The sequence below is a fragment of the Aedes aegypti genome, chromosome 2 (genome assembly GCF_002204515.2).
Source record: "Aedes aegypti strain LVP_AGWG chromosome 2, AaegL5.0 Primary Assembly, whole genome shotgun sequence".
NCBI classification, from domain to species: Eukaryota; Metazoa; Arthropoda; class Insecta; order Diptera; family Culicidae; genus Aedes; species Aedes aegypti.
Window position 1 is genome coordinate 170,171,485 of NC_035108.1, and position 25,766 is coordinate 170,197,250.

Sequence of the window (25,766 nt, forward strand, 5' to 3'; positions counted from 1 at the left end):
GAAAATCAGAGCATTCACAAAAAAGTTTCAGAAACTTTAAGTAAATCATATTGCGTTTTGAATAGATAAATATTGATAAAATTTGATAAATATATATGCGATAACTGCAGATTGAAATTGGGCTCTGCCTATGAGCGTGCCGCTGGAAATATTATTCGTAAATTCTTAAGTTGATAAAATAAGTTTATAATTGAAATATTTCCAAAATATTTCCTGTAGTGAATCAGTATTATAATTACTATCAAAAAAAAATATCACCAATGATGTCAGTTAGACAAGCGCAAAGTAATGTTATCGCGAATTTGTATGAGAATATACTGGACACGGTGTATATCGAACCGTGTCAAAATCAAACAGTTGTTTTCAATTATACTTTTGTATTTATAAATACGGATTAAATTTAACTATTTTGAACATGGTGAGCCTCAAAAAGACCCAAAGAATCATTAAGATAACCAAGATCGGGGACTAACCCATGATACATTTTTTTTGTATATTCATTTCAGTACAAGTCGGACTCGATTATCCGGGAATCGATTATCCGGAATTTTAGACTCGATTATCCGGAGTACGATTTTTGATATTCTTGTTTTTCAGTATTTATGCATAAATTTGAGATAATTTAGTTGCAATATACAATATGAATGGTTCAGCAGTTTAGGACGTAGGTAAGAAAAGGGGGTTTGAAAAAGTTTTTTTTTGTGTACGTTGGTCAAAAAATGTTTTTTTTCTTCTCGAGACCCCCAAATGTTCCTAGAAATAATATCTTGCTACGCCACTGCATCATATAAATATAATAACGAATGATAAATATTTGAGTTCTTTATTCGCAGATTTCAACTTTTTTGTAGTGATTCGATTCGATCGTGAAGAAATACCCAAGATTTATCTAAAAATGGGCTTTTTCGGAAACTGTTTAGCTAGCTGGCGTACGAGGGGTCCATCAATTTGAGAAAACAGAAAGGACCACCCTTAAGTTTTATCGAAAACTAGCGATCAGTGACATAAAATTGGAATTCTAACGATGGGTGCCGATGGCGGCCTGGTTTCAGCGAGAATTGCTCAGAGCCCAAGAGTTCTTTCAGAGAATTTTGTTGGAGTTCATCAAGGGTTACTTTCAAACTTAATCAAGTATCATCATATGTTGCTTTGAGATTTCCTAGTAAAATATCTCCTGGATTTTTGAAAAATTTCATCAATAACTTCTGAAAAAAAATTCTTGATTTCTGACTGGGTTTCTTTGAAGAAATCTCTAGGAAATTTTTCTATAATTTCTGAGGGAATCTTAGCAACTCACTGGAGTAATTCCTGGAGGAATGCTTTGGTTGAAATCTGAACGATAGTTTTGAAGGAAATTCTAGAAAATCTCTGGAGAAAATAATAGTCGAAATCTCGAAGATGTTGTAAACGAGAATCTTAATGGAAGTTCTTAAAAAAAATGATGTTTGAATCAATAGATGCATTCCTTGCGCATTTATGATTTTCTGTAAAATGTTCTGTGTGAATCTTTGATGAAATTCATGACGGAATCTCTGAGGTTATTTCTATTGTTGACCTTTAAAAAATTCTACGTTGAATTTGTGAAAATCTAAAACGAAATCTTTGGGAAGTTCGTGGAAATCACAAAATAAACTCCTTAAGAAATCATTGGAATTCATTTGGTAATTTATTTGAAGCAAACCTTGGGCAAGTTTATCGAACTTAAAAACTTTTTTTTTTCATCAAGAACTTCAAAATAAATCCTGACTCAAAAACACAAAATTGAGGACATGTCCAAACTTTTTTTTTTAATACCTAATTAAAGCAGAATGAATCATTGCTTTCTAGTGCTACTTTGCCAGCAAATATTTCCACATCCATGTCAATTTACTGTAACTCATTTTGATAATTTTCAGTAAACTAATGTGTTTTTGAACAAGAATTAAGCAAAGAACAACTGTAGGCTCATTAATTGACATTTTTGCTATCAACCTACTATACTACAAAACATATTAACATAAGATCCATCTCTTTAGTTATAATTCTACAAAAGCTATGCATCTTACATTTAAATGGCGTACACCTTAATTTTGAGGGCCCCTAACTCGAACTCCGCACCCGGTCCCAAAAACCCTAGCTACGCCACTGAATATGTGAGTTAACTGGTTTGATCTGTTAGATGCGTTTGTTACCCCAAATCTGTTTATTACAGTATATAATACCACAGATAAAGAATACGTTCCTATAGTTAACATTTCATCTACCGTAAACATCATATGACTTCACTGAATTGTAAGTACATCCATCATGTGAACTATTAAAAGATGCTAATCAGAAATATATTTTAGCGTGAGTTGATCTGGAACTGATTGTTTCAACTGCTAAAAGAAGTGTAGCTACTTGTTGTTTTAACAGCATTCGTTGCAAAGTATACAAGTATACATGTTACAATAAACGAATGGTCACTGTACATAAAATTTCAGTTCGAAGACGGTCTTTGACAACATTGTAGCTGAGATGAGACTCGCGAAGACGGTCTTCTTTTTCTGTGATTGCTGAGTTTTTTTTCTTATTCCTTTTTGTGTTTATACCAATTATGCGCATGCTGTTCAAATCCTCACATGAACCTCTCAGCAAAAAATGGTTGAGTTTGCATCACATCGAATCATAAATAGCCGTTTGAGTGGAATTTCATGCCAGCAATCGTAGCAGACATTAGAAATAATTAATCTTCTGCTTAGATTTATCAGCAACTTTGGAAAAAACTGCTCCGCTGACTGAGGTTTTCAATAACAATTTACTTTGAACACAATACTTTTCACTTTTGCAGCCATAAAAACGGTGGGCTGCATTTGACGTTTCGTGAGAGGGGAATCTGGGCTACATATGACGTTGATATTTTTCCTCTTCGCGAGTCTCTCTCAGCATTGTAGCTGATGAATATAACAGTACAGGTCGGACTCGATTATCCGGAGCATCGATTTTATTTCACTCCGGATAATCGAATCATTAAGAAAAAATTGAAATCTTCGATAAAAGAACTTAAATATTATCTCTTTTTGTTGTTTTATTTATATGATGCGGTGGCGTAGCCAGAAAATATTTCTAGGAACAGTAGGGGTCTTTACCGGAAAAAAATATTTTTTAGTCCAGCATACACAAAAACCACTTTTTCAAACCTCCCTCTTCTTAAATACGTTAAAAACTGCAAAATCATTCATATTGTATATTGCAATACCAAATTATCTCAGATTTATGCATAAAAATTGAAAAACAAGAACATCAAAAAACAAATTCCGGATATCGAGTCTAAAATTCCGGATAACCGAGTCGCCGGATAATCGAGTCCGACCTGTATCAGTATAGTATTAAACGTCAAGGGCACACAGGCAAACACTATATAATCGATTGAATGAATTACTTAGTTTTCTCATAGGAATTCCCATACTCTATTCAAAAGACTTGTGCAGCCTTAGTTTTTGTCCAAAATGAGCTCAAATTTTGGCAAGTCACTCAGAAAATAAGCGCCTTGGAGCAAAACCTATTTCATGAACCACCTGAATGCATACCACGAGACTACACGAGAATACGATGATACAATACTTACCGTATTTTAATCCTGCCTATTATGCTTCAGCGACCGAGTGGAGCCAAATCAGTAAACCACACCGTAGTCGACATAATCCAAAGTGGAACCATTCGAGAGAAGAGTAAATGAGGCGGATTTCGGATACGTGAATTTCGCAACCAGTGAAAAGACAGGTTTGTTCAATTTTTTAAATTGGTCGTATTGTTATTATTTTTAACATTAGATAATAATTATAATTTTCCAAAAAAGAAATAATATAAGTATGTACATAAATTTACACAGCGTTTATGTAGTAGAATTTTCATACTTTTCAGCTCTTTCAGTTTTTTTGTGTGTATCGCATCCATTGCATCTTTCCGCGTGTTTTTGTTTTCTTTTTTCTCATTTTCGCATCTACGTCATTTATGTTATCTACCGAACCGAAAACAAAATCATAAATTTATACTTCATTCTTTTCTTCTCTTATTCAAATAGTTTTTTTTACTGTCGAGTTTTTGTTGTTCTCATAGCGCGGCTGTTGCATATTTCTGTGTCGCATGGTTTTGTCTGTTTTTTTATGGTTGCTCTACTTTCCGTACGTTAACTGATTATTGGACAATTTAGTTTCGGCTTCCTCTCGTTCTGGTTTTGTATGGGCGTGACTGTCGACAATGTTGCGGGCTATTTATTTGAGAACATGAGAAATACCAACGAATGCGTGTTTTCTAAGTGCTTACAAGTGTGAGTGTGTGTGTGTGTGTGTGTGTGTGTGTGAGAATGTGGTTTGATCGTTTTTTTTTTTGCATACCGTTAATGGGGACATAGCAGATGGGGCGCAGGATGATGGGTTGACGATCGGTTAAATAATCGAATAAATTTATAACGGCGTTGGTTTTTTTTAAATGGGAGGAGTATGAGAGTATTTTTGTGTTTCGTAGCTTGAATGGTTCAATCGTCAGTTGTGGGTATGTGCAGTAGATACCGGTTTCTGAATAAGGGAAATTGTTAAAGGCTTGTTAGGAATTGAGAATATATTTGACATCGTTCTTGTTTGTTTGAATTCTTCCATTTATTAAAAAATAACAGCTTAGGTACAGTTGACAATGTAATGATTCCACTTTATTTTATATCATATAGCGCATGTATTGTTTCTGTTTAATTATCTTCATTTTTTTAGTTTAAAGTTTTTTTTCTAATGCTGATAAGATTATGTGCTTCTTTTTGTTGTCTGACATCGAGATATTGGACATTTTTCTTCGTTTAGATTAGCTTTTTTAGCAGTGCTCTCTAACGTTTTAAATTTAGAATTTCTCTCCAAAAGTTTGTAAATTTAATTTCAACAATTTCGCTCAAAAATGTCAATAGATTATAAAATAATGATACCAACAAATTCTTAATATTTGCCAAAAATATGTTGAGATTTACTATTGTTCAAAGTATTGGATTGCATCAACAATGTACAGATTCGGGTTTAGTTTTCTTTTTTTTGTTTCGTGTTTTTAGTGTATCAGCCTACTGAATAATGTTTCTGTCTTCCTGTTCTGCTTGCGTAGTTTTTCACTTTTTTCAGTTATTTTTTTTTTGTATTTCTGCTACATTATAATGCACGACTAGATAATACTGGAAATTAAATCCTACACGAAATCATGTTCAACTCTTACCACCCTTTTTCACGGCTTAGTTCCTCGTAATTTCTTCTTCCTATTAGTCGGTTTATCCTGCTCATAAACAAAAAATACAAACTTCTTGTTTTAATTTTAAGCAAAACTTTAAATTACATTCTCAACAAAAAAAAACGGCATTCATCATTGTTCGAAAGGAAAGAAATGCAAAACAAATTCGCGAAATCTGTTCATTATGGTTGAACGAGCGTACAAAAGGTCATAAGTATTGGTTTTTTGTTTACATTAAGGCAATTCAATTGATTTCTTCGCGGGTTTACGTTCAGTGTACACTCATCACATACTGTAAAATATGCCAAGCTTTAAATCGGTCGAACGTTCAAAAACATGTTAGTTTAAAATTTCTGGTGTATCAATTACGATTTAAGGATCTTTGTTCTTTAGATTTTTTCATCGATTTATTAGGTACGCTTGCAACGATTTCCGTTTTTGTTATAGGAACGCTTGGTTGATTCGAAATAGGTTAGATTCAAGAAATACACGATAATTTTTATGAGTTGAATGTTGCTGCAGCTTCATCGGTTCTAACATGGAGGTCTTTTCAAAACGTCACTCACGAGTGCTCTCGATCACCGGCAGCAGCAGTAGCAGTTCACCGTTCAGAAGCGTGTTTTCCTTCGTTTTAAATTTAGCGCGAAAAATTACAACATCCGTTTTATTTTCACCCAACTTAAATATAAGTTTTATGAATGAATGTTATTTATAAAAGATGAGAAATAAAAACATTCACACATGCACATCGTACCCAGGGGATAGCGCACGGTTCGAGTTTTTCTGCCGAGCCGAACGAGAAGGAAACGCAGAAGATCGTTTGATTTTTTTGAGCTTCTGGGGGAGTGGCGGGTAAAATGGATAAGTGTAAGTGGGGAGATCGATCATTTCAAAGAGATGCTGTATTCCGAATTTCGGATTCGTCGAGGTTATTCCACAATGACAATCCGAATTAAGTTAAGTTTACCCTAATTCCCCACAAAACACTAGTAGCAAGAAAATCCCTAGGGTAGCCATCACTATCAAACGATATAGAAATACGGTTGTATGGTTACGACCGTAGCGCGTCATGTGTCTTGGCAAACTATCGCGCACTGCTCCGAGTGTTGAGAATACCGTTTTGATTCATATTACGGACACTTAAGGACTCAGTGAAGTATAACCCAGCATAGAGTATACAAAATAAATCATTCTGTATGATTCCTTAGCGCTATCGAGCGTAGGAAGTCCTTATCTTTCGAATGGTGGGTAAAGAATACGTTTCCACAACTTGAATAATTTTAAATAAATCAAAATGTGTGGCCTTTTCATGATTCTTATTCCGGACGCTTCCTCACTTTTGTCTCATATTCCGGACACTTTGAATCGAATCCCGGACAGCTCATGATAGTCATTAATGGAACAGTCAAATCATGGATTGAAATCGTCAAACCACTAAAGAGACATCTAAGGTAGTTGGGCATTATAAATTTTCGAAGATATTTTTGGAAAAAGCTTACTAAAACGAGCTTCGAAATTGAGAACTTTTCAACGGCAAAAATTGAAACATTTCGTGTGAAATGTTTCCCATACAAAGTAGAGTGTCCGGAATTTGAAGCTGTCCGTAATATGAATCAAAACGGTACTCAAGATCGACAACAGACGGCCACAGGAACGACAATACAAATGCAAAAATTGCGACGCAAAATTCTTGACAGTTTTGTGCTGAAATAGAAGTGCGAATTTCTTAAGTTTTGATTGTATAGATTTCATCGAAAATGAATGAATTTCAATTAGCGGTGTGGAACTGTTAGAAGTAGTTTATAAAATCTCGTATATTCACGTATATTACGGCGTATCTGCAATGGCCGATCGCTTTTCTTTTTCTAATAACTCGACCAGGAATATATGTTTATCTGTTATTCTTGTTTCATCAAGAAGTTCTCATTGTCCTTCAAACGAAAATTGTTTGTACTTTACGTGAAAATCCAAAGAGAAAATCGTTGAAAAGAAACCGATCATTGCAGATATTCCATTATGATACTAAATGCGAGAAACAACAGACAAATTGTATCAAATGCTTGAGCTTACATCAGTAATTCATGTGTACCCAATTTTCTAATGTTTTGTATTGGCTCAAGCCCAAACAACTTTGTTTTTGAGTTCATACCGCACCCATAGATTTAAACACAAATTTTGAGTGAATTATGTTTTCCGTGTACCTTTCGAAATGTCAAAGGAACATTTCTCGCGTCAAGTATCATTAGGGCGTATCTGCAATGATCGATTTCTCTTTGTCGATTTTCCCTTTTACAAATTACTGGGCCGGGCGACTGTTTTCGACTGCTGTTTTTGTTTTAGTAGAAAGTAGTTATCGTCCGTCGGCATGCAGCATCGTAAATTGTTCCGAAAATCGGTTAGCTTTCGTGTACTAAGCCGAAGAGAAATCGATCACTGCAGATACGCTTGTGTAATATTCAATGTGAGATTTTGTGTCAAAAGTAATAGCTTGACATATTACATTGATTGTAAAAATTGCTAAAAAAATATTCCAAATGTCTGCAAAGTGCATCAGAACTGACACACCGTTCCGTATCTCCCACGTTCTGGAGCAGCGATCGCGTTGCGTCCCCGTATAGCCTCACGTGCCCATCACGTCATTTTCAGACTCACTGCTACGAAAATTTAATGAATGAAAATGGCAGTCGTTTCCTGTTTTCAAAAGCCAACACAGCGGCGCAGTGCACCGCTGCGCACTGGATTTTCTGTCCGAGCTTTCGAAAGAGGAAATCTCCAAAGATAAATGTTCTACTTGAGTTGAGATTTCCTACACTCTGCGTTCGTTTTGCTCACATTCCTGCCGCGCGGCGTCGCGTCATATAAACTCCATCGGCGGGTGTAAGTATGTGAGCGTTCTGGCTGGACCCTTCAAAAGAACGGGGAGACATAGACAGCACGCGGAGACGACTGCTTTCATGGCTTGATAAATTAGACAGGAAATTCATAAAAAAACGATCATGCTGCATGCAGGGCACGTATTGATTCTTCGGTTTGGTGTAGGTATCCTAACCTCAACGAAAGGAACGATAAAAGCATGGCGAGTTTGGATTACGCCATACACGACATCGGTATCGACGACGAACGGCCTTTCGGGCGGATGAGATTCGGATTCTATTTCAGTTCGGGATCACCGGTCTTTGGTGACGACGACGACGACGATGAACGACCCTTGAAAATATTTTATCTCAGATTCCAGAAAGGAAAAAAAACGAGAACATAAAACATAATTTCCCTTTCAAAAATCGACGTTTGTCCGGGGAACCGTATGGCAGAAGAACAACGAGAGCACAAAAAAGGAGTTCTTCTGAAAAGGAAAAAAGATAGCCAACATTCCTTTTTTCGGTTTTCGTTAGGATCTCCGTAAAACAGATGGTTCTGATTTTGGACTCCTTATGCCATTGCTTCTTTGGCATCAGACCTTTATTGATTCGTTTCGCTCAACAAACCGTATTTGTATTTATCAGGAAACCGTCAGAGAACGAACTTGAGAAAAATGAAAATCGATTATTTTCCATTTCCAGGAAGAGTTGAACGAGAGCTGAATGGTACATTTGCAGCGAGCACTCGACTTTCGATAATAGTGTCGTTTTTTTATATTTGCCGAAGCGTCATCTAAACGAGTTCAATCAATGTTCTTGTAGAAGCGAGTCAAATCGCGCGAAAGCTGATTGGCCAAGTAACCATAAGCACGAAGAATGAGCCACGAATCAGCATTAGAAATGCATTTAAACATTTTAATAGAACTACAATGCCAAACACGCAAAATAACAGCGTTTTCACCGCCTCGAAACCCTATTATTGATTCATTAAGCCTAATGCATGAAATAAGCACTTCATTGACTCTATATAAAGGGTAGCGTTCAATCTCTTAAAAAGAATCTCTTATAGAACGAAGCCACACATCGAATTTTCAAGAACACAAATCTTGACAACCATATCCGATTGGTCACCATCAGCCAGCAAGGAATTTGATTTCAACTCCAGACTGTACTCTGCCAAGAATCAGTGTCATCAATAATCATAGAAATTCGCCAAACGGAATTATTAATTAATCTGTGCAGGATTTCAGTAGATCTCTAAAGAAACATGCAAAATTTTTTTTTTGAATCAGCTTTTCGCCAATTCATTGGAGTCTACTAGGAGTTTCAAGCAAAATTAGCCAAGGATCTTTTCTAAAATCTATCATATCAACAATCTACTAATAATGTTTCAATGATCTCTTAGAAACAACTTTCAAAAAATTGATCAATTATCGGCTCGGTTCACGTTAGGACTCTAGCATAGATCTCATTAAAAGTTTCCCATTCCCCGCCCTTCTAGAAATTTTTCAAGGATCGTTAACTGTCTTTTTATGACCGCACAAATACACATTTTGCCGGTGTGTTCTTCACATTCCCGTATTTTTCCCGGTTACATGTAGTTCCCGGATGGATGGATGGACCCTGAATATCATTCTCGACGCCAAGCAAACTCAGCACTGCTGGTCTATTGCCAAATCATTCCAGTTTACTTCTGCTTATCTCTCATATAAATGATCACTATTGTGTTCAGTAAACAACTTTGTACTTGAATAATATTCTACAAAAAAGTTTACTATCCAAGGTAAAATTGTCACCAATAGACTCCTAACATCTCAATTTTTATTTGATGACACAACAAAACAAGTTCTTACGAGCACTTTGTCAAACTTTCTCGCTCTGATAACGACTAATTAGGTTAAAATTTTAACTATGACACATTCGAAGCATGAAACGAAAAGTACACGGAAAATACAATTCTTCCAAAACATGAATTAAAAACTAGGGGTGTTGCAAAAACTCAAAAATTGTAAAAGTTTTAATATAATAAACTTATGTTTCTACTGCAAGCTTATGCGTTAGGTGCAACAATTGAGAATTTAGGACTCTATTGAATCCATTTTTCCCTCCATTCATTCCGATCAAATTCCGACACAAGCCCAAATTTATATCCAGAGAAGTAAATCCATCTGAATGATAATTTGCTTCATAAAATACACTTCAATGCCCACATCAACCGTGAGCCAAATGTTCCTTTCTCGCTCCCGGTTTCCGTTCAGGCACATTCAGCGCTCCACTGACTAAAATATTATCTGTTATTTATGTTCGCTTGCAACCATATAGGTTATCACCGACGTTTAAATATTTCACGTCGCTCTACGGGACAGCGCACTGATGATGGTGGATTCATTCTCCTTCCATACACACGTCGTAAAGCGGATTCCTAAGTGTTCCTACAATCTGTTAAGTCGGTTGCGGCGCGCGCGGTCAAGCCCCTCCATGATCGATCGACGCTTCGGAAAAATATGTCCCGGCAGAGGAAAAAAAAAAACCTGCCACCATTGGAGAGCCCCTTGCCGTAGGAATACTTTCACGCACACAATCACACACCCTGAACAAAAAAAAAACTTTTACGGAAACGTGGTGAATGCATCACTTTAATCAGCGCTTTTATCAATTTAAATAACAATGAACCGATTTTTTCCCGCAGACCAGCAGGGCCGGAGGCTCTGTGGTATTTACTGACGACGAGGCTTGAGCGTCGTTGATATGATCGCGAAAAGTACATTCACACCCGTTGAACCTTGGGTTCGTTTTTTTTTTTTTGTTTGTTTGTTTGCTCGGCTATGGCAGCCAGTGATTGGGAGCGTGATAATTTTTGCATACTTGTCATTCCACAATCGATTCACACGAGTGATTAGCGTCTATTCGCCGCCGCAAACCACGTGGATCGCGCGTTTCGAGCCGAAGCCGCTGCCAGCAACATTAACTCCTTTTGTTTTGAACCTACCACTCTCTTCTTTTTTTTTGGAAACTCTGCTCACTGATCGCATGACTGTTTTGCCTGCCGCTCGTTTCATAGGCTCTTTGCAGTGGATTTTGTTTTCGTCTGAAATACAATTGGTTCGTACCGGATAATGCTGATTTGTTGCTTTCTTTCCTTTTTCCTGTGTGGTAAATATTTACACAGAAGAATAACGCACTACATTCACGCCTTATGCCACTCTTCCAAACACTCTGGTCACGTGGAACAATCGCGCACACACTCACACTCGCTCACGCTCTTCGCCTCAAACAAAAACTAGAACACTCCCAAAATATATTACATTTCTTCAGTGGTTCTTTCGCGTGTATTTAAATATAAATATGCTTATCATCTGTTTTCCCTTTATTCAGTTTCTTTGCGAACCGCTTCCTATCGGTTTATATACAGCATCCTTCAATCGTACAGTTTTTTTTAAGAAAATAGTTTCTTTGTTTGCCACACGGGCGCCCTACATTAAATTAGTCGCTTGGTTTTGTTTTGGATAAATATGTATACTTATTTACATGATTTTGTTCAACTCTGTTTCATCTATATGCTTCAAGAGTTCCTCGCTTTCAGTTCCCTCTGACAGCTGTTACCTAACCTCTCGTCTTACCGGCCATTGACTTGCGTGCACTCAGAATTCCGTCAACTTACTCGCATTTCCCCGATATTTCTAAAATATCGCGAAAACAATCGTACACTTGCATTATTCCATACACTTGTTTGCTTGAAACAAAACGGAACGTAGGAAATAAATTACGCATTTATGAACAGAAAACATCAGTAATGATTCCTCGCGTCCACACCTAGATTCATTCGCGCATCCTCTCTCTTCCCTGAATTCGCCGTGCCGTCTAGCCATTTGGAAAATGTCCTATCTAATTCCCTATACACAAGAAGAACGCCATTCGCACCGTAGACTTTCGCCGTTTTGGTGAACGCATTCTACGCTCTCAGTAGAAAAAAAATCTTAACCTCTCTGGAAAATTGAGAGATTGCGCATTTGCCTTAAAATCTGTATACAGTTAGAATAAATTAGTTATCTTTCCCGCGTCCTAATCCTGCTCTTCGAATTTCTTTAGTAACTGTAGCTGTATTGATTCATTTTTTTCTGTAACGAAACCTAGCAGTAGTAGGAAGGTGTGTAATAGTAGTAGTAGTGGGTAGTATGACTTTATGATTCGACTTTCATCCTGCTTCGTTCTCGATCTGTTTGAAGCAATCCATAGTTAAGCCCGTATATTAGTGGATAATTTACAGATTTGCATCTTCCTCGTCGGTTCGTTTCGCTTGCATTACACGAAAAACATTATTTATATCAAAAAACATAACTCAATAATAGTCTGCAGTCTTTGGTTAAATTATAATTAAAAAACATTTCTCCCATTCCTATATATGCTTCGAACTTTGCTCTTCGCTTTTTTATACGTTTTGTTTTCCCTTCTACCTACATATAGCCACAGAGTACGCGCGCGGGCATTGTCTGTTGCGCTCGCCGAGTTTATTATTATTACTACTACCTACTATTGTTTACCGTTGAACGCCGGATGCGATCGTGATGATCTCTGCCAGCGGGCCTTGTTTCTCGAAAATGGCATCAGCTGCCGCCGCTGCCTCCTTCGTTGCCCGCTTACAGATACAGCATATATCAGTACTCCGGGCTGGAATCGAGCAGGCGCTTTTCGGGCGTAAGATCCCCCGAATGATGATGATGATGATTGTGGTGACTATGATGATGATGGTGGTGGTGTCCCTTGCTGAACGGGCTAGTACTACTGACGGTGGAGAATTTGCTGCTGATATTGCTACCGTGATCCAGATTGCCGTTACCACCTTGTGACCCACCGTTACCACCTCCACCAAGGCTACCACTGCCCAGGCCTGTTCCACCGAGGATACTGTCGGCGAGACTGCTACCGTTCTGTGACTGACAGCGGCAACCGTGTCGGGAATGTTTTGCGTAGCATTTCGCACAGATGGCAACACAACCCCGCATTGGCCAGTAGCACAATAGACAGGGCAGTGGAAGAGAGAGGGCCGCCAGGCAGCCCCAACGAGTCGTTCGCTTATGGGGAACACAAGAGCAGGGATCGTCTGCACAGGAAACTGTATCGCTTTCGCGTTCCAGTTCATGATCCTTCGAACAGTGGTAGAACAGCGCCTTGACACAGCATAGACATGAAGCGTAGTCAATGATGGTCTCCGCACTGCAGAGACAGGTTTTATCGCAAAGCCATCGAGAGGGTAGCTGTCGCGGCCGTTGACATTCTTCGCACCGACACTTTTTACACTGAGGGCAGGTGATGGAATTAAGTAGATCACCACTTGATGGGTGTAGATCGGTGTCAAGCTCGTGCAGACCGGCTGCCGATGAGTCTTTGCTAAAGTTGTTTGATACTGGTTGTTTGGTAATTGGCAATGTCGCTGACTGTATCGTCGGTGCTCCCGATAAGGGCATACCGGTCGTTCCCGTCGTGGTTGTTGTCGTTGCCGCCGTCGAAGACGTCGTTTGTCCCAGTGGTAATTGGTTTGGCCTAGAGTTGATTGTATTATTGTTAAAGTTCCTATTGCTGCTGTGCAGCGTGGTGGTTGTCGCCGTGGATCCGATTGGCTTACCGATGGTCGACACCGTTGTACTATTGCTACTATGGATAGTGCTAGGCGAATGTAATCGATTATTAGTTGGTTGCGATACTGATAGTTGATGGTGACGGTCGATACTGGATGCCACCGAAGGCATCGGAGTCGTCGCCGACCCGGTGGTCGCCGCGGATCCAATAGCATGCTGCCCCCGCTGACGGTTCGATGCAGGTGACAGTCTACTAAACGGTGTATCGACATACTCGTTAGTAAGCCTTTCGTTCTCTGGTCTAGGTGCAGCCAGGGTGACCGGGGATGAGGCAGACGTTGTCGTCGTAGTCGACGCTGTCGTCTCAATGCTTGGGTTCAAAATGCTCGGTGTCGAGTTAGTTGGTAAAGCTGCCGGTGGACGTCGTCGCGAGAAGGTACTTGCTGGCTGGGCTAGATTATTGCTAACGATACTACTAGTAGAAAGTTGGTGGTGGTGCGGATGATGATGACTACTACTGCTGATGCTGCTGCTGTTGCTACTGCTTCGGGTGTGAAGCGGTGTCAAGGGCGCTATTTGAGGTGGCAACGGCGGTGGAATTGATGATAATATATTGCTACTAAGGTTACGCGCAGGGGAACTGGAAGCGCTTAGATTCCTAGGTTTTGGTGACAGTTGCTGTACGTTATGGAGACTTCGATTCGTAATCGTCGTATTGTTTGCGCTGTTGTTCGCTGAAGATTGATTGGTACTGTTGGCAGCGCTCATTATGGTCGGCTCAGGAGCCCGGGGACGATGAACACGAGGCAAGGACTTAGGGGGCCGAGGTGGCGCCAAAGGATCGCCGCCATTTCTGCGATCCATGTAGCTCGTTACACTAGCGGCTTCGATGTGTTGTCTTCAGCCGTGGTCCACCAAGATCCGTCATCGTTTTAATCGCCTTCTGCAAGAAAAGAAACCAGAAAAGACATTCATTAGAGTGGTGCCTTCTGTTGTGGTACAGTAAATCATCGACTGCGATGGCGTCCTCGCTGTCGTCGAAACGACAACGTGACGCGCGCAGCACAATTTTGTTATGACCGATAACGGGCTCCGGTTTCCTGCAGATCAACGCAACGCAAACGGGAAGCAGCCCGGGACAAATAAACGGAGACGGACTCGATTACTGATATCACATCAATCTGTCTGGTGGTAATGGTGGTGGTGGTGGTGGTCAACTAGCGATTCAAGTCTCATAAGATATTGAATTTCATTCAATGAACGGGGTGAACCCCTACAGCGTGGACGACTTTTATTACTGTCGTGAATCAGCTGAAAAGTGACACCAAATTGGATTGAGCTCCAACTGTTAATAAAAGAACATCGATCGAGTAGGGACTATATTTGGACGGAGTGTTACCATTCGAAGAACATTTCGTTAAAAACTGTAAAAATATTGTTCATATGAATATGATCAATAGCATTCAATGTCAACTAATTAATAATCACTGATAGGTGAACATACAAGGAGATGAAATCAAAAATGAAATCTATCTGATTATAATTTCAAAGATCGAATCCTATATATGCTTGAATAGGACAATATGCTCAAAATTACTCTCCTAACCAATAAAAACAATGATTGGATAGCCTTTATTATCGCTGATGATGATGGTGAAGAAGGTGATCAATGTCAATGGAGTGACTGTTGTTGCAGCATCGAAAGGCGATGGTCGGAGGAAATAAAAAACAAAGAATTTTACGAATGTTTAGAATTTTGTCTGTTCTTGGGCCACGCTGCTGCTAATTCTTCTCCAATTCCCTTTTTTCGGTCATTCGTAGCCGTAGCTGCCGTTCGTTCATTCGAATCGTTCGAATGGAATGCTGACTGTCCGGTATTCTCATTTTTTTTTACTTTATTTTTTTTTTCGAAGTGTGTGTGTGACGACCGGCAACGGTGACGACGATCGCGACGACGAGCAGCACGGATTGTTGTTGATTACACTGGCGTCAGGGACATTATTGACTGCGCGCCACCTTACCCCGCCTCACCTTATTACCAGCAGTCTCACACTTGTGTCCATGATTATAGCTTCGTTAAGTTGTCAACTGACCGAATTAGCTTTTTTTCGTCGATTCATGAGCACCCATCCACATTTAGCACAATGTGTGAAACATTTGTGCCGGAGATCGACGGTGATCATAACTTCCGGTTTCGGTACGAACGTTTTCGTAGATCTGCTACATCCAGACATGTGCAAAACTAGCACTCCAGCAAAAGCGGCAAATTTTGAACGAAAGGAGAAAACTTCTTCTCGCTGCTCTAAAAATACCTCGCACTTAGCGTGATGGGAGAGCGCTGGCTGTTTATCGTTACACACGGTTACGCTGTTTCTGTACAGATCTGTTTATGCGATCGCATGATCATTCAGAATATGCGTTTGGAGTTTGACATGCCAAACCGATCAAACCGATCGCACTGGTCCAAGCGATAACAATTGTGACAAGCCGCACAAAGAACTTAACGAAAGAAATTTCTGTTCGTTCAGTTAGCCCAACTAGCTGTCAAGAGCATGATCGTACGATCGCTGTACTTAACTGCTTGTGCCCTAATTGCGCCTATATTGATCGCAGTATGAAATGAGCAGCAATTAGTAAGTTACTCGGTAGAGATGGTCGGGTCTCGGGTTTTGAAAATTTTTATTTTATCGGGTTCGGGTTCGGGTCGGGTTTGAAGGTTAAAAAATTATCGGGTACGGGTCGGGTTCGGGCTTGAAAAATGTCGGGTTTATCCGGGTTTGGATCGGGTTTGGTAATAATTGTTCACAAAGTAACAACCTGAAAGCTTCCCTATGCATCAGAAACGATGAATTTATCGTCTTTTCGAACTCGGGTTCTATTCGGGTTTTTCTTAGAAAACTTTTTCGGGTTTCGGGTCGGGTTCGGGTTTGAACAGCGAATTTCTTTCGGGTTCGGGTCGGGTCCGGGTTTGCTTTTCAATTTTTGTCTCGGGTTCGGGTCGGGTCCGGGTTTAAAGGAATAAAATGATTCGGGTACGGGTCGGGTTCGGGTTTGAAAAATGTGAAACCCGACCATCTCTATTACTCGGTACGCGGCGGCGGTTTCTGGCTGTGATGCAGCTCCATATAGAATATGTGCAGTTGGCAAGGTATTTCTTGGAAGCAAATTATTGCAAACGCGGTGCGCGGTCTACATTTCATTTCATTTATATCATACACACAGGCACATTAGGTATGTGCTGCGCCTGTGACAGACAGGCACGGTGGACGAGAAGAGAAAGGAAATATCCACCGCGCGTTGCGGCACTCGTTGCTGCGACTGGAAAATTGTTTCCGTGATCTGGCACAAACAAGGGCGATTGGAAAACCTAACATGATCGCTAAGCTTGTAGGGCACATTATGAAACATAGGGGCGTTTGAGGAGTTCAATATTTTCAGCTACAATTAACTAACCATTGAGTCCAAGTTCGACCCAATCTACCATAATAGATCAATAAAATAACCAAAACGGCCGGTATGATAGGCATAGATAGCGCCACCGTAGTCTTGTGCGTTTGACAGAACGACAGAGCTGTCACAATGTTATGTGTCATATAAGCTGGCGCCTTTGTTTTGATACGGTGAGTACCAAATAAGGCCCCCTCAATGATCCATGGAAATCGAGCTCACTTTGCACTCCAAAAATTGAGCAGACATATAGGACATCTATATTTGTGGCAGCGTTGTGTCAAACGTACAAGACTACGGTAGCGCTATCTATGCTTATCTTAGCGTCTGTTGTAGTGTTTGAATGATCCATTCTATCGGAAGCTTAAAAAATCTATGAGATGTGATTTCGTAAAAACTAAATGCAAATTACATCAACTGGAGAAGGTGTTCACCGAAGAAGCCTACGTTCTCGTCGTCTTCAACTTGGATCAACCGAGTGGTGTTGTGGGCACGTGCCCGTCGTATCTAATCGCCACACTGTGGACACACGGAATATTATGTGGGCGTCGAAGAGTGGTTGTATGGCACCACGGCGAAGCGCTTTGGCTCGTGGCCTGCTTGGATGGTTTCCATGTTTCCACTGGATAAAAGGAGGTAGAGAAAAAGCGTGGTCAAAATCACGACAACAACGTCGACAGCGGACTGACAGTTGGCTTTGTAGAAGAGTGTCCGCCGAGGGCAAAGCAACGGGTGGCGGTAATACTCATGGGTAGGCGAAAAGGGCGCGAAATACCGGGCGTAGGTGTCGTTAGTAGCCCTCGTAATCCAGCTTGGCGTACGTACTGGCAAAAGATTGTGCGAAGGTCATCACCTAGGGATGCCAGAATGGTTGCTATGCAACATCAGCTGTCCATGGTTGGAGGAAAAAGTGTTCATTATTTAAATTTTTACATAAAAAAATCATTATAATGGGCGTGAAATGTGGAAACCGATGATTCCGACAAATTAAATTTAAAGGACATCCCTAAAATCCATCATCAGAAAAATAGCTCCAATCGAAAACACCCCCGCCTACTATGGTCTTCCCATGTTCATTGTCGTTCAGTCCAGGTGGGGAACAACCTCTGGTGGCACCTGTCTTCTGTCTACCAATGAAGCCGTAGTGCGATGGCCTGTCATGTGCGTATTCATTCTGATTCCATTTGACTGTAAGATCGGGCCAAGAGAGGTATCCCATCATCATCATCAACATCCATCCGACGCGTCCGTCCGTCCGTCGTCGTTTATATCGGATTTATTTTCGGAGTGTGGGCGTCGAGCGTCTTTGAACACGTGCCCACTACTCCCTTCGTCCCGCCTTGACGAACTTTCTGTTTGTTTGCTCGAATGATGAGAGGATGAAAAAAAAAATCGTCCATTGACGTAGAATGGGATATTCCACTGAAAATACACCTTTCACGCCTTTCCGTGCCGTTTCGGATCTAGCACGCAGAGGGATATTGCCAAAATGTGAGGGATACCTTATTGGTTGCAGGTGTAGTACACTTTAAACGGGTATTTTTAGATTCGTGTCTTATAAATAAACGCCAGAGGATAAAAGTGTATAGCCATGCGGAACAAGCGGCGTTGGCCGGCTATTTTTTTAATAATTATGATTTTTAGGCCACTTTAATTTAGATTAGGCGTGATCAATTTATCGAGGTCACTTTACTAGTTACTGTATTAATAAAATGTAAAAAATGTAGAATAACAGCATAACACCTTCGTACTCATCATATGTAACGCATGCGTTACTAAAAAACTACTAGCGTTAATGATTCAATAGTATATTGTGATGTTCCCAGGATTACGATAGAAGAAGTAAACTACCATTTAATTACATTCACACTTCTATACCTCTTCCCCCTATTTAATTTTTTGAGACCATCTGTACCGCCGTCTGAATAGTAGAGCCAGCCGACAAACCATGGCCTACCTACATAATAAATATTCGCAAACTCAAAACGATGGTGGACGTGATCTCCGTCGTCGACTCGTCGCAGGACGGAGCCAGTGTCCGCCACAGCCGCAGAGTGTGAGCAATGACAAACAAAATATGAAAAGTACAAAAAAAATCTTCTCACAAAAACAAGTTTGTCGGTGTTTGCGCCGCGCGCAGAGACCACAGCAAACGGAGAGACGAAAATATTCATTCATTCATTCATGCAAAAAAATAAAATAAAATAAAAGATACTCGTCCGGTCGCCACAAAGCACGTGCCCATCCGCAAGCAAACCCATCCGAGGAGGCGATAGACGTTTTTCACGACTGCTGCAGTCGAAATGAAATGGTTTGGTGGATTTTTTTTTTCTAAATTCAAAACATGTAATAAGTGACATCGAAGTGGGTGTTCAATTAATAGCTTTATATGAATATAAACTCAATTCCGTAATTATTTTACACTAAAAAACAGATTATCATACCACAGAGAGATGTTTTGATTTGTGTCTTAGTGCTATGTTAAAATCTTGAAATGGTCGATGTTCAGACAGACTGAACCAAGTGCATTTTAATGGTTTCAGGAAAAAGTACCACAGGCATTTGAAATGTAGAAATATTGGCATCATTCGTTGTAATAACGTAACTTATCTATTTGATGATACATCTGTATGGAAACAGCATCGTAGAAAATAAAATTTATGGAATCCTTAACGTATCTTTAGAACGCCAAAATATCATCTAGTCTGGTCTGTCTGAACACCGACCAAATGTAGTTAAATTAACTAAAAACTGTTATGAGATGGTTCTTAAATGATGATTCTTACTCACTTCCATTGAGAATAACGCTTGCGTTATAAGCATTACTAATTTGCGTTACTAGTTGTTGAGAAAACCTTGATAAATTGAAATGTTCAATGAAAGATAGAAAAAGAATATAATCGTTTGAGATTTCGACTTAGGTGGTCACTAGACTGATGCAAATTTGAAGTGATTTGGAAGAAATTTGGTTGTGCACACGCCATTTGAGATTTATATGGAAATTACTATGGGAAAGGCAAACCTTCTGTGTTCAGTCCTCTAACTGCTTGTCATAACGATCTATGGGAAAGTGAACAAACTCTTCTCGTGTGAAATCTTCCCAGCTACAACCTTGCCGAAGACCACATTTTGATAGGACGTAAGGATAAGCCTGGATTACTTTGATGATGTCACAGAATTACTCAATTTTAGTAATTAATTACTATTTTCTATCTGCCTCTCTCTCATTCTGCAGGGAATTTTATTCCCATTTGTCAATTCGCCTAAGCTTCAACTCAGGCGAAATGACATTAAGTGTGCATGAAATTTTTATTTTGCGAATATCTCATAATCCTGACCATTCATAAAAATGGTGTCTACGGCAAAGTTGTTTAATAAGCCAAAGGTAATCATTGATCTGGCTGATTGATTCTAAATTTTGCCACCAGGTGACGCCAATGAGCATGAAACATTTATTTTGCAATCTTTACAGCTCGATCACTGAGAAAAATGGCGCCTTTGGAATAGTTGTTCAGAAGCTCAAAGTCTTTGTTTATTTAGGCCTTGAAAATGTAGATTGACTAAGATAATGATAGCCCTTGAGCTACTGAAAAGCCCTCAAAAAAAAAAAAAAAAAAAAAAACATGATGACAAAGGATGATTCTGCGAACTGATGTTTCCGTTTTTTCATGTAAAATGGCCAAATTTGGAGGGACTTGCTCTAACTTATTTATGAATTATTTTTTTATTAAATTTATAGATTAATTTTGCACAGTATTCAAATTAAAAAATAAACTATTTAGTGTTATATCTATGAAAAACCGTCCTACCCCAAAAAGACTTTTGAATTACAGTAGTTTCTCGATCAACAAAATTTTGGCGTGATATGCTTAAGCGTGATCATAATGGAGAAGAATTTTCTCCCCATATGATTTTCATTAAATCCTCTCTAAAACAAAAAAAGAAATCGAGTGTCAAATTCGCAGCTTATTAGAAATCGATCAATCAGAAGATTATTGATAATTTGAGGGTTATCGTTCAATGAAAAATGTATGAAAATCATACAATTGCCGTGGCGTAATATAATCAAATGTGAAACCATGCTTAAATCGAGCGTGATGTAATGAGGCGAGATTGAAATAAACCGCGATAAAGTCGAAAAACTACTGTATATCAATAAAATTAAAACGCTAAAAATATTTAGGAAGCTTTGAAATGACAAATTGCCATTATCAAACTACAACTGCAGTTTAGCCTTTTTGTCACTATTTATTTTCAATGCAAGTAGAAGAACAAATCAGGAATAAACTACCGTGCGGGATCGAAATCCGTACACCTAAGAAATGAATCTAAATCCGTACACTTCTATGATTTATTTAGAGTAAAATCAATAAAAATAAAAGTTTCATGACTTTTGAAACTACGTAGCGAACCAATGCTACCAATAATCAATAATATCATCTAAAACCACAAGAGATTGGCCAAAAATACCTAAAGAACCTATATATTTATTTATCCACAAAGATCTTGCCATGAATTCATGAATAATCTTACAAGAAATTTGTTGAGAAAAAATGGAAGAATTCGCTGTAGGTCTGCAGAAAGCCATACAAAATCTTGCCAGGAGCCTCATATGAACTATATTATAAATCCAGGATAAGTCAAACTAGTAATCCAGACAAGGCTTCACCAAGAATTAAGAGAATCATGGAATTTGTTAAGGATTTTAGTAGATCTCCCAATGAATTTGCCATTATATTTTTTTTAGCTCAGGTTTTCACCAATCTCTACAAAGCTACTAAGATTTTAAGCAAAAATCAAAGATCTTTTCTAGAATCCTCTGAAAACTCTAAGCAATTTACTAATAACCTTTTGAATGATCTCTCAGAAAAAAAAACTTTCAATAAACTGATCAATTATGAGCTCGATTCCCGTTAGAATTCCAGCAAAGATCTCATTGAAAAATCACCATGAATCAAAAGAGAAATATAACAACCATCTCACCAAGAAGCTTGCCAGGAATCCCTAAGTACCCTTCTCGAAATGTTTCAAGGATGTTAATCTTTAACTACTTCTCTACCAACAATTAGTTATGATACGAAGTTCGAGTGTGTGCTCTCATAAATTCAAATCACATTACAAGAGAAACCTCAAAGTTTGAGCTAAATATATAAAGATTTAGAGGTGGCGCAAGCGTCTTGAAGATCAATTTTCAAGTTATAAAAAATGGCCTTCGGTGATGTCACCATAGCCTCGTTATTTTCTAACCAATTTTGATGCATTTAGCACCATTAACTTCTAATTTATTGAAACTTTGTAGAACATCAAATTTGTCTAGGATTGAGCATAACTGCATAAATACTCAACCGATTCCTAATCTTTTTACACGTTTTTGAAACAAATTTGGTTGTCTTTAAACTGTTCATACCACACAATTTTGTAAAAAATGGTTTTGACTGAGCTATCTAACAAAAACTACCCAAAAACGCGATTTTTTAATGACAAAAACCCTAATTTTTTGGATTATTTCAGTTTTTCGCCGGAAATTGCACTTTTTCTATAAAACCTAAGTTATTAAAGTATCTTGTTGTAACAACGAGTTGAATTGGAGCATATTTTTTTTTTAAATGGGAAATATATTTCTGTTCCATTCATTTTATAAATAGTTGTAACCTTTTCAAAGGTTTAACTAATGACAAACCCCAGTTTCAGCTTAAGAGATATTGTTTAACTGGAAAAAATATGAAAACTTGGCATTTTTCGTTAAAAAAATGTCTTAGCGCAGATTTTGTTGAATAACTTGGTCAAAACATTTTTTTAATGATGTGTTATTTGAACCACTTGAAACCAATGAAAGCAAAATTTGGAATCGATTGAGTATTTATGAAGTTATGGTTAAACAAAGATAAAATTTTAAGTAAAATGAGGAAAAGTTTGGAGTAAAATACTTTTAACTGAAACTAGTTTTTACTTTAGACTAATTTGGTGTTCTTTCTAGGAAGTTTTCGTAAATTCAATTTTGACAATAATGGTGCTGGAAGTTTCAAAATTGGTTAGAAAATAACGAAGTTATGGTGACTTCACTGAAGACCATTTTTTATAACTTGAAAATTCACCTTCAAGACGCATGCGCCCCCACAGAATCTTTATATTTATAGCTCAAATTTTGAGGCCTCTCATTAATTATGGTTTGAATTCATAAGCGCACACGAATTTTTGGTTTTGAGAACTTTTGAAAAATAAGCCGCACTCTATTGTCCATATTGCTTGAAATTGAAACAAACTAGAATTGTTATGATGAAAATACATATTTTCCCGGTATTTTTCTAGGTTAGTCCCGGATTTTTCCCGCTTTTCCCGGATATCCCGGATGGATGGACACCCTGCCAGACACACATGTCTACTAAAATTTTAAATGTTGAATTTTAAAAACCTTTTTTTCTGTTTTTATTTTATGCAAAATTACAAAGCTCAGACTCAAATTTCGGGAGAATTAAAAATCTTACAAATTCATTAAAAATGTTATCTGGATCTTGCAGATTTTTGTAAAATGGGGCCTCAAAAATCTGGAATATTCCAGACAAATCTGGAAGGTTGGCAACGCTAGCCACAAATCAACCCAACTTTGACTTCTTTTGACGCCATTGGGCTCCTCCGTGGGATAACTCAAATTTGGATAAACTGACATATAACTATCATTAGATAGTTTTCATTTTACAACAGCGAAAAAACAACTCAGTGCCCTACCCAGCGTTAGCTTTCGAAGTCTCCGTAGTGGGTTAAAACAACTAAAAGTTGGGTAAACTCGAAATAACCCAAATTTGGCTTATTCCATTGAACTTCGACGATGGGTCGGTGTAACTCTCTCTGTTTTGACAACATTGCTGTTGCGAAAGAGGCAAAACAACCCAACCGTGGGTAAAAACTAAATGCACTTTACCCAATCTTGAGTTTAAAGAACTTATTTTTTGGGTAGTCTGATTTCTCCGGGTGAGTCGTTTTTGTCGACTAAATGAACGTCAAACATGATCAAAAGTGTCAAGGTTGAGATTTCGACTCAATTTTTAAATTGATTAGCGTCATTTTAGCGGAAAGCTTTGTCAAAGTATTAGCATGAACACGCTCTATCGTATTATTTTATTAAAAACAAGATTTTATCAATAATAGGCTCTAAACTATTCCGACTTGATATGAATGTATCATTTTTCTCTAGTACAGTCTTCATTTTAGCAAATGTTATTGGCAATAGCAACTCCGGCTTATTAAGGGAGGTACAGCGCGATTCTGATCTCCAAGGATTCGAAAAATATCGATGATCAAAAACGCTAATCAATGGTTTGGTTCTAAAGCACGCGATTTATTGACTTTCGATTATTCCCAGACGGAGTGCCCCAAAATCACGACCGAACCATTCTCCTCTTTTTCGTAGCCCGAAAAAGTGCATATTCATCCAGATTTCACCAAAACAACAAATTTCACAGCGAAGATCCTGTGTCTAGAGCAATCGGGCAACCTTCAGGCAAAGGCGATCGATGAGGTGATTTCAAATTCCTATTTCTCCAATCGATTACCTCCGCACGGAATACGGAGAATCCGATGAAGCGGAGGGAGGAAAAAAAAATCGGCATGAATAGCGCGCGAACCAGTCTGGATGATTCTCAGACATTCCATTTACGGGTACGCCCTCCGTCCATCCGTCCGTTTCTCTGTCCACCCCTTATAGATCGAAACGAATATGTTTCATTCTTGATTTCTTTGGGATTTTCCGATCCTTCGGAGCCGTAGAAACAGTGTAACTCAGCAGTCGAGCCAGATCCTCCCAGCTTCAACGGAATTTCATTGATCGCTGAACTTGGAGTTGCATTTAGAAAACAGGTAAATTTTTCTCACCTCTTGTGTACTTGCAAACCTGGGCCGGTGCCTTCTTCTACTCACAGCCGGGTGCCATTGAATGGACCTTTTGTTCACGTTCAAGTGCTTTCAATTGTTTTCAGATTCCGCTCGAGTGTGCGTGTCAATCTTCCAATATGTTCCGATAGAGATTGGGACTCGACTGTTTTCGCACCGATTATGACTGTTATTAGGCAAATGAACCCAAGGTAGGTAACCTCAACATACTTTCGAACCCTCAGCAGGATCCGGTTTTCACAAAAGTGCGATTTTTGAGTGTGTCATAAACATGGTAGGGTGCGCTCATAAAATTCCTCTTGAGGAGAAAGAAAAAGTGTATGGGAAACATGCGTTGATTTTTACGACCTGGGCACATAGTGGGGTCTTCTTCGAGGGTTTCGAAACGGAGTTGTTTCGTTCAGGTCGCGTTACTTGATATCTTGTAGACGAGTGGGTCCACCTGATTCAACATACACACGCACTATCCAACAAAATGTGTGTAATGAAACTCGTCAAACTCGAAGAAGAGACGAGAAGAAAACCTGATCATCTGTCGCTTCTACGACCGTCGTCGACGACGTCGTTTGACCAAAGTGAAAAAAAAATGGGTATCGATTTCAACCTGATCTCCGGACGCGTCCCAAAAATCCAAAAGGTGCTCTCCTTTGTTGCAGCAATGATGCGTGTATCAGGGCCCATTGGTGTGGTTGGAAGCCGGTCTGGATCGAATGTTTCCGGACCAAGCCAAAGCGTTAGAGTAGGTCGGAAAACTTTCGATCGGCAGTGCAGGACAGTT

General features: G+C 39.0%; 1 protein-coding gene across 2 annotated transcripts in view; it reads right to left on the reverse strand.

The window, feature by feature from the left end:
• Positions 1-8,700: 8,700 nt before the first annotated feature.
• Positions 8,701-25,766, reverse strand: part of LOC5564563 (protein sprouty) — a 58,250-nt gene continuing 41,184 nt past the window's right edge. For both annotated transcript variants that reach the window (XM_021843129.1, XM_021843130.1), the window contains exon 2: positions 8,701-14,597. In XM_021843129.1, coding sequence (XP_021698821.1) covers positions 12,734-14,518 — 1,785 coding nt within the window. In that variant the 5' untranslated portion in view covers positions 14,519-14,597 and the 3' untranslated portion in view covers positions 8,701-12,733. The remainder of the gene's footprint in view (positions 14,598-25,766) is intronic.